General features: G+C 40.5%; 1 protein-coding gene across 1 annotated transcript in view; it reads left to right on the top strand.

The window, feature by feature from the left end:
- Positions 1-15,331, top strand: part of ATP10B (ATPase phospholipid transporting 10B (putative)) — a 128,526-nt gene extending 113,195 nt beyond the window's left edge. Inside the window, exons 21-22 of the mRNA XM_060092608.1 lie at positions 8,622-8,809; positions 14,872-15,331. Coding sequence (XP_059948591.1) covers positions 8,622-8,809; positions 14,872-15,331 — 648 coding nt within the window. The remainder of the gene's footprint in view (positions 1-8,621; positions 8,810-14,871) is intronic.
- The last annotated feature ends 3,307 nt before the right edge of the window (positions 15,332-18,638 follow it).

The following is an 18,638-nucleotide window of genomic DNA, read 5'->3' on the forward strand; positions in this document are numbered from 1 at the left end:
AGAAGACCTCCCTAAGTAGGCTCCGTGTGTTCCCAGCATTCTGCAATGGGACTTCCTCCCCATGCCCTACTATCACAAGTTAGGCCAGGCCCTGACATTGGGCAGTGGCTGATAAGAGCCTCCCAAGGGAGCTTCCAGATCACGGAGTTCCCATCTGGAAAACCCCTTTGCTCCAATTCATGCCAATGACAGATGGACCAAAATGATGAAAACGAAAAGGCCTAGCTAGCCAAGCTTAAGTACAGGATAAATTTCTTTCAGAACCACCAGAAAAACCACTTAGAAGCTGTGAGGAAGGCAGGCAAGAGTCATAACTTTAATACTGAGAACTGAGCCAAGATAAGGAAACATTTAGAACTCTTGAAAAATAGAAAAATTTTGTCATTGAAATTAGACTGGACACTGGCTAAAAGTAAACTACCAAATTGGAAGGTAGTATGGGTACCCATCCAGAATGCCACACAAATATGAAAATGTAATCAAGAGGAATGGTGGCTAGAATAAATGGTTCCAGCAGCTACATAATAGGAGTCAGAGTCACAGAAGAACAAGCAAAGAATAGTAGAGAAGCAGTATCTGAAGAGATCATCACTGAGAATGACGATTAATCAAAATAAACCCGGGTATATTGCCTGGTATATCATAGTAAAACTGTACAGTGTGAAAGACAGACTATGCACAAATTACTTGAAATTTAACAGCAGTTAAAAAAACAGTAGAAACCAAAAAAGCAATGGAGTAATTATCTTCAAAGACCTGAGGCAAAATAACAAACAGTTACACTATCGCTTAAGACTAAGTGATAAATGACATTTTCAGATAAACTCTGTAAGGTCTACCACCCATAGACCCTCACTAAAGGAAGAAAGAAACATGCAAGAACATAAAAGCTAAAAGTACAAGAAACACATAATGGCCAGGAAGGGCTGTTCAATAGGTAATTAACGTATGCTGAAGACTTCATTGTGAATAGGAAGAAAATAGAAATACACACTTAAATTGTTCCAGAAAAGTCAACATTTATTTAGTATCTCCTAAAATTTAAGATTAAGCATAAAGGAGAGGAAAGAAATTAGAGGAATATAGGAAACTATCAATTCTCCAGGCTGTAAGGAAGAGGAAAAGGTAAGAGCAAAGAAAATGATGGTAAAAATAAAAAATATGTTCAAAATAAAGCCAAATATACCAGTACTCATAATAAATGTAAATGGATTTAATTTGCCTATTAAAAGCAAAAATTATCAGATTGGACTTTTTTCATCCAGTGAATATAAAGAGAAATGGAAAAACTTAACAATTCTAGTATGAGATTTTTATAGAACTCTATCAGAAACAGACATAGATCAAGCTTTGAATAAATTACCACATTTGACCTAATGTAGTTAGAGCTAATATATAAAATCCTGCTCTAACAAATAGTAAACATGCATCTTTCAAAGACACCTGGTCCATATACCAAAAATTTAAAGAAAAAGACCAAATTCTAAATCACAAAGGACTCTGAAAGAATCATTATCATAAAGAACATATTTTCTGACAACAATGCATTTAGATTAAAAACAAGTAATAAAAATATAGCCAAACAAGCCTAACATGACTGGATACTTCAAAAAGCACATCTAAATATGCAATTCATGAGGTCGAGTAAGTCATGATGGAAATTATACTTATTGCTGCTGAACAACTATAAAAATATTATATATGCAAACTTGTGGGATGCACCTAAAGCTTTTACTATGAAAAACAAAAAGATGAAAAAGAGGTAAGTTAAAAAGTTCAACTCAAGGAACTTAAAAAAGTTACCATATAAACCTAAAGAAAAAAAGATTAGAGAAGAATCAAGGAAACAATAGGAAAGATCAGTAAGACCAAAACTGAGCTCTTCAAAACCCTAATGAAAACACATCTCTGAAAAAACTGATCCAGGGGAAGACACTGAAAGAGAAGACCACAAAAATGCTACTAGGAATGAAAAAGAAAGACTGCAATTATGAATATATAGTCATCTCTTATACCTGTGGGGGACTGGTTCTAGGACCTCCATGGATACCAAAACCCATGGATGCTCAAGTCCTTTAGATAAAATGGCATAGAATATTCAGCCCGTCGTATCTACAGATGCGAAACTTGCATACACAAAGGTCCATGTAAATATTTTTCTGAAAATTTAAAGTCAATAATTTCTTTAAATGGGGACTTCCCTGGTGGTGAAGTGGTTAAGAATCCGCCTGCCAATGCAGGGGACACAGGTTCGAGCCCTGGTCCAGGAAGATTCCACATACCGTGGAGCAACTAAGCCCATGCGCCACAACTACTGAGCCTGCACTCTAGAGCCCATGAGCTGCAACTACTGACCCCGCGTGCCACAACTACTGAAGCCCACACACCTAGAGCCCGTGCTCCACAACAAGAGAAGCCACTGCAGTGAGAAGCCCACCCACAGCAACGAAGACCTAATGCAGCCAAATAAAAATAAAGACTTGGCTTTTTAAAATTAATTTATTTATTTTTGGCTGTGTTGAGTCTTCTGCTGTGTGCGGGCTTTCTCTAGTTGCGGCGAGCAGGGGCCACTCCTCACCACGGTGCGCGGGCCTCTCATAGCGGTGGCCTCTCCTGTTGCAGAGCACAGGCTCTAGGTGCGCGGGCTTCAGTAGTTGTGGCACTTGGGCTCAGCAGCCGTGGCTCACGGGCTTAGTTGCTCTGCAGCATGTGGTATCCTCCCAGACCAGGGCTCGAACCCGTGTCCTCTGCATTGGCAGGCAGATTCCCAACCACTGCGTCACCAGGGAAGTCCCAAGACTTAACCTTTTAAAAAAAATAATAAAAATAATTCCTTTAAATGTAAATTTTACCAAAACATAGTCAAAATCATTCAGCAAACATGAATAAACCAATCACTATTACAGAAATTGAATCAGTAACCCTGTTCCTAAAGACACCAAGCCAAAGGATTATAAAGGTCAGTTTGACCAAACTTATAAGGGACAGATAATTCCTCTCTCATACCCATTGTTTCATGGATTCAAAAAAATAGAAAATATAGGCAATTCAATGTTCATGGCTAGAATAATTCTGATACTAAAATGAGCACGCATTGTTCAAGAAAACAAAATTACAGACCAATCTGTTCAATGAACATAAATGTAAAAAGTTCTAAATAAAATATTGCCACACTAATTCAGTAGCACGTTAAACATAATAAAGCCCAACCAAGGAACTTTCATATTCTCTTGGTAAACTATAAACTGACACCACCATTCTAGAGAGCAACTTGAAAATAGCTAGAGGAGTTTAAGTACTCACTATATGCTATGACACAATTCCACTGCTAAATATGCACCCTGGGCCATCCTTTTGCACATGTATATACATAGACATGTACAAGAATGTTTGTTTCTTCATTGTTCTTAATAGCAAAAAATCGGAAACAGCTTAAATGTTCATTAAAATGTTCATTAACAGGAAACAGGAAAGTAAGTAAATAGTGGCATATTCATACACTAGAACAGTTAAAATGAATAAACTAGAATGGCATTTATCAACAAAAATAAAGGTCCGAAGCATAATTCAGAGGGATACCTATACATGATAAAATTAAAAAGCATCCATTAACATGGATACATAAACATGTATATATAAAATACACAGAAGAATGATGAACACTGAGTTTATTTTCAAGATTAATGAGAAGGTATTTTCAAGGGATACATGGGTGCTTGAACTGTATCTGTAAGGCTTAATCTTTTAATAAAATCTGAGGCAAATATGTGTAGAGGAAGAAAAAATAATTTTCCCTCTACCCTTCTAGGTTCTCAGCTTAGACACTCCTGTAATAAAAGACAGATTAATGGGAGAAAAACAAAAGTTTAATAAATACTTCCTATACACATGGGAGAGGCCAGGAAACGGAGTAACTTTCTGAAATGGCCCTGGCCACCACCTTAAATACCATCTCTAGCTAAAGACAAAAGAAGTTTTGCGGCTAGGGGAGGCCAGATATTGGAGTTGATAAAGATTTCCTAGAAATAGAGAATTGTCCTTTTCTTCCAGGTACAGAGAGGGAGACACCCTTACAAATGGAGATTTTCCCTTCTTATAACTGTAAATGTCTCTTACAAAAAGATAACTTCTTTTCAGTTTCCAGAGCTCCTCCTCTGTCTGCTGTTTCTTAAAAATAACCAGCTCAAGATAATCCTTATGCCAGAGACTTATTTTGGGGTGATATATTCTGCTCCCCTTTATATGGCATAGGGTTAAAATTGATAAAGCTGGATGTCAAGTATATGAGATTTGTTGACTATGCGCTTGAAATATTTCACAATAATTTAATTACTTTTTTTTAAAACACCAGCACAAGGTATTTCCCAAGAGGATCTCTGCTCTCCATGACCCTCTTAACCATTAGGTTATCTTATTAACCTTTCAAAATTACCCTGTAAATAATCAGGCCTCAATGTGTAATATATTAAATGGGTAATGACTGGTCATTCGGCCCTCTTTCTCAGAGCACTGCATTCAGCTGCTTTAAAAGACAGAACCTGTTCCTTTCACTCACCATTCAGCACTATTAATCCACCTAATGCATCTCTAGACCAGGTATCCTGGTAGTTACTGGTGATTTCTGTTGCTCTTGGGAAAGGAGTTAGTTAGCTACTAGAATCATTATGAAAAAAGTGTTTCCCTTTTTAAAGTGCTTGAAGCAGAGGGAGAATGTCTTTCTTCCCTGGGTAGAAATCTAACATGAATTTTAATAGCTGTGTCAGCTTTCACAGTCCCCACCAAAGTGATTTAAAAAGTTAGCTAACTGCTTTCTTTTTCAGGAACAGGGGCTAGGATATTCAAACCACCTCTTCCACTGAAAACAAATTAATGTGTGTGTGTGTGTGTATGTATGTATGTATCTATTTATTTAATATATGTATATATATATATAAACATATATATGTATACACACATATAATATATATATAAATATATATACACACACAAGTATATATGTATACATATGCTAAAGGTATGAAAACGATGACAGGATAAAGACCAAACCCTCTGGGAAAGTGGGTTTGTAGAGAAGCAAGCTGAGCCAAAGCCTCTGTTTTCTTCAAAGCGTTTGCAACCCTGCCCAAAATGAACTTTTTGGCAGACTTCATTGAGCGTAAAGTTCAGAAATTAAAACCCAGGCTGCTAAAGTGGGAGTCTAATAAGAGATCACATTAAATTAGGACCCCAAAGGCTCTACCTTCAGAGTAAAAGTATACCCAAAAGTGGACCTACCTGCACTCCCCTCCCCAGCAGGGACTGTAGGGATTGTTCCCACTGTGCTGAAGAGAGCTGGGAGAATCAGTAAAAAGGACTTATCCTGGGAAATGGACCATGGGCTGGCCTCACACAGATTTGCAGCCCAGATTCTTTGTACCACCTGGGTGAGCCAAATTTTGACGTATGAATTCAGTTTAAAGTAACTGACAATGCCCAAGGATATTACAAAATACACACACACCCTCTCCAGGGAAAGTTTTCCTAAGCCTCAAAGGATCCCCACTAATTTTCCAAGGCCAAGAAGCATCACATATTCAAAGATAAGGAAGCTCATTACCATACTAAGTGAAGTAAGCCAGACAGAGAAAGAGAAATATATGGTATCACTTATATCATAATTTTTTTTAAAGATACAAATGAACTTATTTACAAAACAGAAATAGACCCACAGACATAGAAAACAAATTTATGGTTACCAAAGTGGAAAGGGGTGGGGGAGGGGGAGGGATTAACATACACACACAACTATATACAAAATAGATAACCAACAAGGACCTACTGTAGAGCACAGGCAACTATACTCAATTTTGTAATAACCTATAAGGGAAAAGAATCTGAAAAAGTATATATATATATATATATATATATATATATATATATATATATATATATATATATATATATATAACTGAATCACTGCAACTATACTTCAATTAAAATATATATAATGAACAATAGACTTTAAGTTTTTGCACTATATAACAACAGATTGCATTAAGAAATTTCAATAACTCTCAAATGAGTAAGAAAAATAAAATTTTCAAAAACACACAAAAAGATAAATAATGAAGCTCAAAAGGAAACAAGAACTCAATGAGGATCACAAGCACAAACATCAGTAACAAATATCTCAGGTATTGGAATTATCAGATATAAATCATAGAAAAGGTTTGTTTGCTATGTTTAAAGATTAAGCTTTAAAATATCTGCAAGAATTGGAAAACCATGCAAAGAAACCTAGAAGATGTGAAAAAAAGACCAAATAAAACTCTTAGAAATTAAAAAATACAATAACTGTAATTTAAGTTTCAATGGCTGGATTAACAGCAGATTAGGCACAGCTGAGGGGAGAATTAGTGAACTGGTCAAATTATCCAGAATATAAAACAAAAGTACAATAATGAAAATTATAGAACAGATATTGAGATATATAGAAGATATGGTGGTATCTTAAAAGATCTAACATACATTTGATTAGAGTCTCAGAAGGAAAGGAGGAGAAAATGAGACAGAGGCAATATTTGAAAAGATAGTGACTTGAGGATTTTGCAAAAGTAATGAAAGACATCAATCCATGAATTCAAGAAGATCAGCAAAACCCAAGCAAGATACATTTTTTTTAAATCCACACTTATAAGGAAACTATAGAACACTGAAGACGAAATAAAAATCATAAAAGCAGCCACGTTATAAGAGATTTCCTTCTAAGGAATAACAGATAAAGAGTTGCTCACTTCTCAATAGCAACAACAGAAGCCAGAAGATAGTGAAATGCTATCTTAAATATACTAAAAGAAAATAACTTCCCAACAAGATCAAAAATAGCTTTTAAGAATGAGAATGAAATAATGGATCAGAGAATGCATCACCAGCAGACTTTCACGAAAGGATATTCTAAAGGATGTACAGCCATCCCTCAGTATCCACAGGGGATTGGTTCCAGGACCCAATGCAAATACCAAAATCTGTGGATGCTCAAGTCCCATAATCAGTTCTCTGTATCTGTGGATTCAACCAACCACAGATCAGGTAATACTGTAGTATTTGTTGAGAAAAATCCACATTTAAGTGGACCCGCACAGTTCAAACCCATGTTGTTCAAAGGTCAACTCTATTTAAAGTATAAGGAAAGACACCCCAATGTTCATGGCAGCACTGTTTACAATAGCCAAGACATGGAAGCACCCTAAATGTCCATCGACAGAGGAATGGATAAAGAAGATGTGGTACGTATATACAATGGAATATTACTCGGCCATTAAAAAGAATGAAATAATGCCATTTGCAACAACATGGATGGACCTGGAGATTATCCAGGTCCATTACTTACATTACTAAGTGAAGTAAGTCAAAGAAACATGAATAGCAATCATATGGTATCACTTCTATGCAGAATCTTTAAAAATGACACAAATGAACTTATTCACAAAACAGAAACACTCACAGACTTAGAGAACAAACTTATGGTTACCAGGGGGAAAGCAGGGTGGGAGGGATAGATTGGGAGATTGGGATTGACATGTGCACACGGCTATATTTAAAATAGGTAACCAACAAGGACCTACTGTATATAGCACAGGGAACTCTGCTCAATATTCTGTAGTAACCTAAATGGGAAAAGAATTTGAAAGAGAAGAGATACTTGTATATGTATAACTGAATCACTTTGCTGTACACCTGAAACTAACACAACATTGTTAATCAACTACACTGTAATATAGTTTTTTTTTAAAGTATAAGGAAAGAAAGCTCAGATGGTAAGTCCAAAATGCAAGAGGGAATGAAGGCATAGAAAGTGTCAAGCATGTAAGTAAATCTTAATGAATATTGACCATATTAAACTGTAATAATGACTTATGTGATTTAAAAAGATGATAGAATTTAAATACACAGTAGCAATGAGATATGAATCAGGAGGGAGGGAAACAAAGTTAATGTGTTCTAAAGTTAATGTATTCAGGAGGAGGGAAACATAGAAACTTTATACCACAGTAAGTTAAAACTGCTTATTAGCATTTATTGAGTAATCACTAAGGAATGGAAATGAAATATATAACTTTCAAACTAGTAGACAGGGAAATGAAATTATATGGAATCGTCAGTAAGTTTAAAAGAGGACAAGAATTGGAAGGAAAGCAGCATAAAACAGGGCAAAATGAGATCAGACTACAGAAGACGGCACTGCTTTGGAAATGAATAACAGCCACGTGTAGAAAACATGAATTCATCACACAAACATAATACTGAGGAAAAAAGACAAAAGTCACATCAAATATGATTAATTTTTAAAAACAGACTATTAAGGGAGAAACATAGGTAGTAAAACTAAAGAATATCATGAAAATTATCACCAAAGTCAAGGTGATTTAGGGGTTTCCGGGGTATGTGTGTTCAAATTCTGGGTGGTAGCAACATAGGTGTTTACTTTATCATAAGCCATTAAATGGCACACTTTTTAAAATTGTTTATAGGTATGTGGCATTCCCCAAAAAAGAAGTTTAAAACAAGTTAAAGTAGTGTGACTGCATTCCCCCCTAATCTAAGCTATCCCTTCAACAGTGTTTACTTCTTTCCTTCCACAGACCATCATCCATGGGCTTGTTCTCGCAGGCAGCTTCCTGATGTACTTTGTGGTATCCCTAGTGTACAACGCCACCTGCGTCATCTGCAACAGTCCCATCAACCCCTACTGGGTGATGGAAGGCCAGCTCTCAGACCCCACTTTCTACCTCGTCTGCTTCCTCACACCGGTCGTGGCTCTTCTCCCAAGGTTTGAACAGGGGGTGCTATTTTCTTCCTAGAACTACCACTCTCCCCTCAGTCAGCCATTTTCATAGCCCAAGAGTCAGGAGTTTGACTCCAGCTGGGATGCTTGAGGCTATTGTTTCAAAGATAGGGAGCTAGGACAGAAAGAATAATGAACTTGGAGGCAAATAGCACGGACTCCGGTCCCAGCTCAGCCACAGAGCAGCAAAGTCACCAAATCTGGCATAACCTCTGTTATAACATCTGTAAAAGGAGAGTACTAATTCCTACCCTCCTGCCATACAAACTTTGTTGTGTAAAAAGAATTATTTTGAAAAGCTCTACAGTCCTTTATTCCTTAGCCCAGGAGTCTCACTCTCAAATGCCTACAGGGACAGGTAAGCAACAGCAGCAAACCAGGTGAAGTACAGACAGACATTAGGAGAAGGAACTTCTAAGCTTCAGCCTGTCACTGTCACAGGGAAAGATCAAGACTAGCATTTCAGAGCTTTAGATTTTTCCCAGAAATTCAAATTTTGCATGAAATAGCCAACTTTTTAATACTACTCAAATTTGTTAAAACACACACCCTGTGTTTGCCAAATAAGTCATTCAAGCAGAGGGACTATTTCTAACATTTCCAGCCTAAATCCTCTACATTCGCCTTTTCCCGAAAAACAGCAACAGCGACAACAACGCCTGGCGTGTCCTTAGAATTTACTCTCGACACGTGCTTTTTCTCTCTAGCTCCTCATTTGCCTTCTGCAAAATCACCTAGAAATTAGGCAAAGCTGTGGTTGTAGTCCTACTTGCTCATGGAACAGCTTAAGTCCTATGAGGGACCAGAATGTGTCCTCCAGCCCACCACAGGTCACAGTGGGAGCTGAGTTCTCCCAACTTGGAGGCCAGTGTTCTGTTCTCCATCCCACACTCTCTAGTCAGAACATTTGGTGAACTTAATGATGCTGTACCCAGAGGCAAGACTCAGCCTCTCTCCATCCTTAGGATCTCGTCTGCTCTGAACATTGAAATTCAGCTACTTTATCATTATAAGCCACAGTCAAGAAACCATTGCAACACTGTGCAGAGCTTTTCCTAATCCAAACTTAGGCAGAGAGCCATTAGCCTACTTTGCTTCCTTTACTAAGTTTGGCAGCTTTTTGCTTAACCTAGTTGGGGCTCCCTTTCTTCTTCGTAAGCCACCTCAGAACCTTGACATCTGATGCAGGGTTTAGAGGCTGAAGATACCAATATGACAAACACTACTGTGAACTCAACAAACGGCTGAGTACGCACTGTGGACGCAGCCTCCCTGCTTGGCCCCTACTGGCCTCTACAGCCTTATCCCCCTGCTCCCAAAGCCCAAACTTTGGGCTCCACATCACCAAGCTTCTTGGACTTCCCTAAAGGCTCCCTGCCCTCGCCCCTTCCTGCCTGTGTTCATACTGTCCCTTCTAGTCAAAATGCCCCTCGTTACCAGACCGCCTCACCCTTTGACATCATCTCAGGCATGAGCAATTCCAGAACCCTTGCATGACTTCACCTGCCTCCCTCAGGCTGAAACAGATCCCCCTCGCTCATGTGTTCCCATGACCTGGGTCTATCTGTCACTACTACCTTTAACCCACGTTATCTGTTTTATCTGTTTGTCTTGGTCTGACCATTCACTCCGGGAAGGAAGGTATCTCCTTATCATTATATAACCCACAGCTAGCAGAGTTCTTGTCATGTAGGCCGCCCTCAGAGATAAATGAGAAAAAGATGCTAAAGAAACAGAAAGATGAATAAAGCAGAACTCTTGCTCTCAAGAAGTCTACAACCCAGTGGACAATTCAGACAGAAGTTTGATCGTAATACAGGTGAAAGTAACTAGTATTAAAAGAGGGCCCTAGGACTGAGGAGTGGGAAGCAATTAAGCACAAGCCTCAGAGGACATTATTTCCCACCCACCCACCCCCTTTCTCAGCCCAACCCCTTGGGAGACGGAGACTGGGAGAGACCATGAAGGTCCTGCCCTCATTGGAAAAGGGCATCAAATATGTGGGTTAAATATTTTTGTCCACACTTTTGGGGTTAAACATGGTGATGATCACCTCTGACCAAGGACTGACCTCCTCTGTTCTGTGTCTTATCTGGCGTATGGAAAGAGCAAATCATCAGCCGAGGATTCTTGTCCTACCCTTGGTTAGAAGACACATTTGGAGCCAGAGGCTACCAGCTTGATGAGGGTTGTTGAAAAGTATGAATGTTCTTGGAAAAGACAAACACTCAACATTACAGCTTGTTAAACAAACGAGGGACAGCTTAGGGGAAAGTAGGCAAATATTTTCTTGCCAGTTACCATAGTGCACAAGTTAAATCTCTGCTTATTCTAGATTATCATCATAAACTTAAATTACTGTTTAATTCTGTTGCCTAAGAAAGGCAAAGAGATTTCCTTTGACAGAGAAAGGATTATTTTAATAGCTCCAAGGACTGTTGACTTGTTACCTTAGAACAATTAATTTTTGTTACAGAAATCTACATGATAGAATGTTTGCTACAGAAAACTCTATTTGTTCACTTAAAGATGTAAGCTGTACTTATAATAAGATTGCTTTCACTCACCAAGCTTGTGATAATTAGCCACCAACTGTGACCTCACTTATCTCGGTCTAATTACTTCAACCAGTATAAAGGAACTATATGGATTCTCTTAAACTAAGAGAAAGTAAGTTTCTTTTGTTTTATCTCTTAAATAACTAACATACAAACTTTAAAACACAATGCAGCATGGTAATTCACTACAATAGAGCCCTTGGACACTCTTCATTTAGCTTCAGTAACACAGAACTCTCTTGGTTTTTCTCCTACTTCTTCTTTGTTTCTTTTGCTGGTTCATGTCTTTGACATGGTGTATTGTCAAGCCTTTGTCCTAGGTTCTTTTGTCTTCTCACTTTAACTCTTTCCATAAACATAGCAACCCCTATTGTGAAAGTTAAATATCATTTTTCACAAATGAATCTCTAATATAAACTCCCAGCCCAGATCCTTCTCCGGAATCCCAGATACATCTTTCTAGCTACCTATGCCTCACCAGCACTGGGCCTGCTACATCTGAGGAAAGTGGGAGACATCTATAATTTAATTCACTATCTACTTTCTGTCACCACCACCAACATCCCAGAAACCTGGCTCTCTTCCCGAGTTCCTTTCATCCACTGTGACCACTTAGGATCCAGGCAGGCCCATGAGACTTAGCCTTGATACCACCCACCACATGCCCCTCTCTCACCCACCACCAAGACCCGACAATTTTATCTGCTAACCTATTTCTCAGTAGGTATTTCCATCTGCTATTTCCATTTCGACAGCCACCACCATGGATAGGTTATAAGACTTTCACTCTGAATTACTTCAATAGTCTCCTACTGGGTTTTACTCTAATCCATTATCATTGTGTCAAAGTGTAATCGTGTCATGTTCATAACTTTCCAAGGCCTTCCCAAGGCCTTTACAGTAATGCACAAAACCCAAAACATTCCCCATGGTCCTTGCCTGCTCTGACCCTGCCAACCCCTCTGTGTCCGAGTCCCTCACTCTCCACACTGCAGCCATTGAGCCCAGGGTCTGCTTCTCACCCCCTCTTTGCCTGGCTTCCTCCTATGCATCCCTCAGTCCTCACCTATAACGTTTCCTCCTCAAGGAAGATTTCTTGCACCAGATCACGTGTCTGACACTCTCACTGCTCCTGCGGCTTCTAACTCTGTTCCTGTGCTTCCTGACAGCAAAATTCCTGTCAGTCTGGTTCCCAGCTTAATAATCCCTTGGGGCTTGGCCCATTGTAGGAACTTGCCAGGTATTTGTTCACTAAATGGACAGAGAGGGAAATTGGTAGCTTGGGGGAATGTTTAAACTGAGAAAATTCCAGTTTCCCGCAAGAAGTTGGGTCTTTCCTGAAACACATATGTAATGGCCACCTGCACTGCCTCCCTGGGTGAGATGAGAAAGAATGGGGAAAAGTTTCTGATTCCGTAGGATCTACTGTGGTCTTCAGAAACCCCTGCTCACTTTGAGATCATCCTGAATCTTTTAGACATAATAGAAGGATGGGAGCCTCTCTGCTTATAAGGCTTTAGAAATAAAAAACAAAAACATTTAAGGATTATTTTTGGAAAAGACCTTAGATGTCCTCTGGACCAACTGGATTATGTTTTAGATAAACTGACACCCAGAGAGGGGGTATGAGCTGCCCAGCATCACAAGATGGTATATGCTTCTCCACAGATCACATAGTTTTAGTTACCTTCTTACCTAAACTTGGAACAGGAAAATATTCTAGGCACATATAGAGACCCCTGATTCCAGAGTCCACTACAGGCTACAGGAAGCTTGGCAGGGGAAAGGAACCTTGAGTTAACCATCAAGGAGATCTATCAACTTCTCGGGAGACATTAGGAAACCCATCTCATCACTTGGGACCTCAGTATCTTCATCTGGAAAAGAGTGATAATACACTGATGCTGTGAAGCTAGCATAGCCTGTGGATTCAAGAAAAGAACGTATTGGGAAACTACTTTAAAATTATTAAGTTCCACGAAGAGTTGACATTCCAAAGCAAGTAAATTTGCCTACATTAGAACAGCTCAGAAATAGAATGGACTGCCTCGTGCATGGTAGATGAGAGAAAAGCCTCAGAATCCACAGCACTTGGTCTTGACCACAGCTTGACCACTGTGTGGCTCTGGACAAATCATTCAATCTCTCAGTGCCTCAGTTTCCATGTCTGTACATAGCGGGAAACAAAAGTACCAACCACATGGGATTTGGGGAAGAATAATATGAGTTAATAATATGTAAAGCACTTAGAATAGTCCTGGTACCTAACAAATGTTAGCTGTTATATTTTGTTGTTGAACTCCCCAGTACCAGAGGCGTACAGGCATAGGTTTGATCCATCAGTCAAGAGAGTGGCAAAGATGACCTTTCCCGAATAAATGCTGGAGAGGGTGTGGAGAAAAGGGAACCCTCTTGCACTGTTGGTGGGAATGTAAATTGATACAGCCACTATGGAGAACAGTATGGAGGTTCCTTAAAAAACTAAAAATAGAACTACCATACGACCCAGCAATCTCACTATTGGGCATATACCCTGAGAAAACCGTAATTCAAAAAGAGTCAGGTACCACAATGTTAATTGCAGCTCTATTTACAATAGCCAGGACATGGAAGCAACCTAAGTGCCCACTGACAGATGAATGGATAATGAAGATGTGGCACAGATATACAATGGAATATTACTCAGCCATAAAAAGAAACGAAATTGAGTAATTTGTAGTGAGGTGGATGGACTTAGAGTCTGTCATACAGAGTGAAGTAAGTCAGAAAGAGAAAAACAAATACTGTACGCTCACACATATATATGGAATCCAGAAAAAAAAAAGTTATGAAGAACCTAGCGGCAGGACAGGAATAAAGACTCAGACATAGAGAATGGACTTGAGGACACGGGGAGGGGGAAGGGTAAGCTGGGACGAAGTGAGAGAGTGGCATGGACATATATACACTACCAAATGTAAAATAGATAGCTAGTGGGAAGCAGCCACATAGCACAGGGAGATCAGCTCGATGCTTTGTGACCACCTAGAGGGGTGGGATAGGAAGGGTGGGAGGGAAACGCAAGAGGGAGGAGATATGGGGATATAGGTATATGTATAGCTGATTCACTTTGTCATACAGCAGAAACTAACACACCATTGTAAGGCAAATATACTCCAATAAAGATGTTAAAAATAAATAAATGAAAAATTTTTTAAAATAATTTTTTAAGTGCCATCATTACGAACTAAGAGGTGGTACAAGCATTTATGAGAAGGAAGTTCAATCAAAAAAGGCTTCCCCAAGGAAGTACCCCATGATTCATGCAGTCATTAAAGGCCAATACATGGTAACCTTTTCTTTATAATAACTAACATTAAATTACCATTGTTTGAAAAAAAAAAAAAGATCTTTCCCTGGGTAGGGAGTTGGATTCTAGGGACCCTTTCAATGCTGAAATTCAAGAAGTCAGAAGTCAGAAAATATCTTTATTCTATTATTTCCCACCAGGTACTTTTTCCTGGCTCTAAAAGGGACATATGGGAAGTCTCCGATCTTAAAAGCTCAGAAAATTGACAAACTCCCCATGGACAAAAGAGAGATGGAAATCCAGAGCTGGAGAAGCCAACAGAGGCCTGCCACTGTCCCTGGAGAGGCCCAGCCCACCCACCGTCCAGGGCCACCTGCCCCAGAACAGAGCTTCAGAGCCAGCACCCCAAAGAGCTCAAGCCCTGTGGAGTGCAAGTACAAAGAGGACTGGGTGCTGCCCGGAGAGAGATCCAGTGGAGACCACATAAGGGATGACCCATGCTCACGGGACTCCTGGGCTAAATTCTCATCTGGGGAGCACCTTCTCCTGGAGCCTAGTAGGATGATGGCATCCAGAGCCTACTCAAGTGGACAGACTAACTCGAACCGGCCCTTCAGCCAGGGCAGCCATCGCCGATCCCAGAGTTCACTGACCATATGAGGGGCCTGCAGAGATCTGCACAAACTCAGAGAAGGCCGCCTAATCACTGGCTTACTTAACCACGACTCTTCCTCTTCATGAAGGGAAGAATGTGCCCATCTTACCCTCTTCTCCCCACCAGGCTTGACTTCCTTAGAGGAAGTGCTGGCCCCAAGGGGTCTGACAAAAAAGGACTGGAAACCACTCGACCTCTAGTTTTCTCCTGCTGCCAGGCAGCACTTCTTGCAAAAGGTTTTTTTATAAGGAAGCTATATTTCTATTGCATTGAGTTTTTTTCATTTTTTAACCCAGAGACATTCTTTGACCCTCTAGATAAGTACAGCCTACAACCCAAGGCAACTGGGCCATCAGTTTCCCAGATGCCAAGAAGTGTAGCGAGCCAGCCAATATCTCAAGATCTGGAAGTTTCTGGGCTTGTCAAACCATCACCTCAGCCCTCGGAGTCAAGAGTTCAAGTTTCAGAAGAGTCTCATACACACAAGTGCCTCATCTCAAGTGTATTGCAGGGATGGTCATGTCGGGGTTAACATCCCTTCCATTCTCAGAGTTGGGTCTGCTCTAAACCAAAGAAAATCACATCTAAAGATTAAAATCAGATTTGTGTGTTTTTTGCGGTACGCGGGCCTCTCACTGTTGTGGCCTCTCCCATTGCGGAGCACAGGCTCCAGACATGCAGGCTCAGTGGCCATGGCTCACGGGCCTAGCCGCTCCGCAGCCTGTGGGATCTTCCCGGACCGGGGCACGAACCCATGTCCCCTGCATCGTCAGGCGGACTCTCAACCACTGCGCCACCAGGGAAGCCCTAAAATCAGATTTGAACTCAGAGCCAGAAACACTTCTGAGGGTCATAAGGCTGCAACTAGTTTAAGAGGCAGAAAGAACATAAGCATGTGAAAGCGAATGGACGTAAGTATGTGAAGCAGAAACTCCATGCTTCAGCTAATAGGCTACGTGTCCCACAGTCTGGGGACTCTACCAAGAGGGCATGGCCAGCACTCTTCTTTGAAAGATATTTACTTTATTTATTTTTAAATAAAAGTACAAATATGCCCCACTTTTCAGAAGTTTGCCTTAAGCCATTTCACTTTTACCAAAGACCTACATCGGTACCTGTTGTTGCTAACCGAAAGAAATCGAAAGAGTTGAATTTCTTTCTGCTTTTACCCCCCAGAAAAGGTGAAAAGTGACAATAGCATTCAGCATTTGTTTTGCAGCCAGCGGTTACAGAGCGCTGAGCACTGAGTGGCACCACGCAACTCCTTCCCCAAGGACTACACTCAGCATCTCAGAATCAAACCGCCATGGCTTTGAACTGTGTCTAAGCAGCTGTGCTTTATCTGGATTTATCCAGATATTCTGTGCATCCATTAGCAAGATGTGTCCTAAGGTAACTGCTTCTTTGTTTACGCCATTTCAGCTTACGAAAATTTTCATACTAACGCCCTACTTTCAGATAGCAGGGGAAGCCTGTACCCATTCCTCATTCAACTCTCAGAAAAGGAAAACTCTAAGATCAGACCTTTACACAGCTGCACCCAGAATAGACGACCCGCATGACAGAGCAACTCTGAGCCCAAACAACATCTGAAAGAGTAGGACCAGTGTCAAACCCCATGTATTAAGCTTATCCCAGAATATCACAGGCTTCAGGTGAATTAGGGAGAGCCAGAGGAAGTCTCACTTCACAGGGAAAAGAAGGATTACATAGACTTCTTATCCCTAGAGGCCATAAATGCCAAAAATGCAAAAGAGCTCAAAACAGTATTGGAATAAAAGAATGGATGATAGGATTCTAATACACTGTCAAGAGAAGTGAGGTCTACCATGGGCAAGGATAGCCTGTCCCTAGTCTTTTAAGGTGAGCCAGGGAGGATTACTGAACCCTCCCGCCTTAAGGTGGTGCCCATATATGTCAGGCAAAAAGTACAAGGGAGGGAACAAGTGTGGCAAGTTACAGCCACCCCATGAACTGACTTATCACTTGAGTAACTCCTCAGCAGAAGTACCCAAAAAGAGCTCAACAATCAAGCTGGCACATGGCAGACTGAGCTGGTCCTCTGACCATCCTGCTGGCAAACCTTAACTGGAAGGGCCATTTGGGACATGGCCCAAACATACTGGATCTCTTTCACTGACTTTGCCACATAATGATGCCAGCACTGACCAGCTGGTGGGTCTTCAGGGGAATCCTTCATGAGGATTGCTAGGGGAGGAGTAGGTAAACACATCAGGCAAAGCAGTAATCATATAAATTGTCCCAAATGAGGGGACTGAGACAAAGCTTGGATCTCAGGGTCCTTCCTTTCCCCCGTATGATTCCTGCTCACTCCTGAAAGCCAGATGAGACAGGTAGGATGTTTCAGAAAAGAACAGAGTAGTGGGAAGAACACTGGCCTCAGGAGATGGGGGTGGGAGTCTTTTCTCTGCCCCGTATTCTCTAGGAGCTAGGAGCACTGACGTAGCATGCTTCACCCGCAATCACGTTAGAACTGCCCCACCTGCCAGGCTTGGCATAAAAAGCAAGTCAAAATTACACGGGGTTGTTAAAACCCTTTGAAAGCTGTAACACCCTTGATAATAACACAGGGATTTTTATTCCAGAGCTAAGAGGAGGCGAGGTCATGGGAAGTTGAGAAAATATCGGACCCCTGTACCTAAATGCCAAAGCACACCCAACATGCTCGTGCTGCTCTCTTTCTTGCATGACCAACCATCCCAGTTTGCCTGGGCTTTTCCCAGTTTTAGCACTGAAAGCCCCACATCCTGGGAAACTCCTTAGTCCTGGGCCAACCAGGCCAACTGGTCACCTACTCTTGCCCTTTTTTGTTAAAGCAAACCAATAGTGACCATCCAAGTACCATCTTAGGGGAAAGGGTTATAACAACTATTTCTCTGCAATGTAATGCTAATGACTGTACTTAATACATTTTTATACGTTCATGACATTTTACAGATTGACTGGAAATGTACTGTCCTTTATTAGAAGGAAAAAATAAACATGGTTTTCCATGGTTGCCTGCAGTCTGAGTACTACTGTCCACCCATCCTTCTTTACATTCACTCATTTATTCATCTATTCATCCACCCGTCCATCCATTTATCTATCCAATAAACTTCTGTTAAGCCCCTACTAGATGCCTGACAATGTGCTTGGGGCTGTGAGGGACTCAATCTCTTTCTAAAGAAGCCCATAGCCTTGTTGGACATAGAATATCAGGAACATAACTGATCCAACAAAGAGTGTGACAAAAACCTAAACGGCTAGATGTTCCAAAGGTAGAAATGAACTTCTATTTATAACTTTTTT

The sequence above is a fragment of the Mesoplodon densirostris genome, chromosome 3, assembly GCF_025265405.1.
Source record: "Mesoplodon densirostris isolate mMesDen1 chromosome 3, mMesDen1 primary haplotype, whole genome shotgun sequence".
NCBI lineage: Eukaryota > Metazoa > Chordata > Mammalia > Artiodactyla > Ziphiidae > Mesoplodon > Mesoplodon densirostris.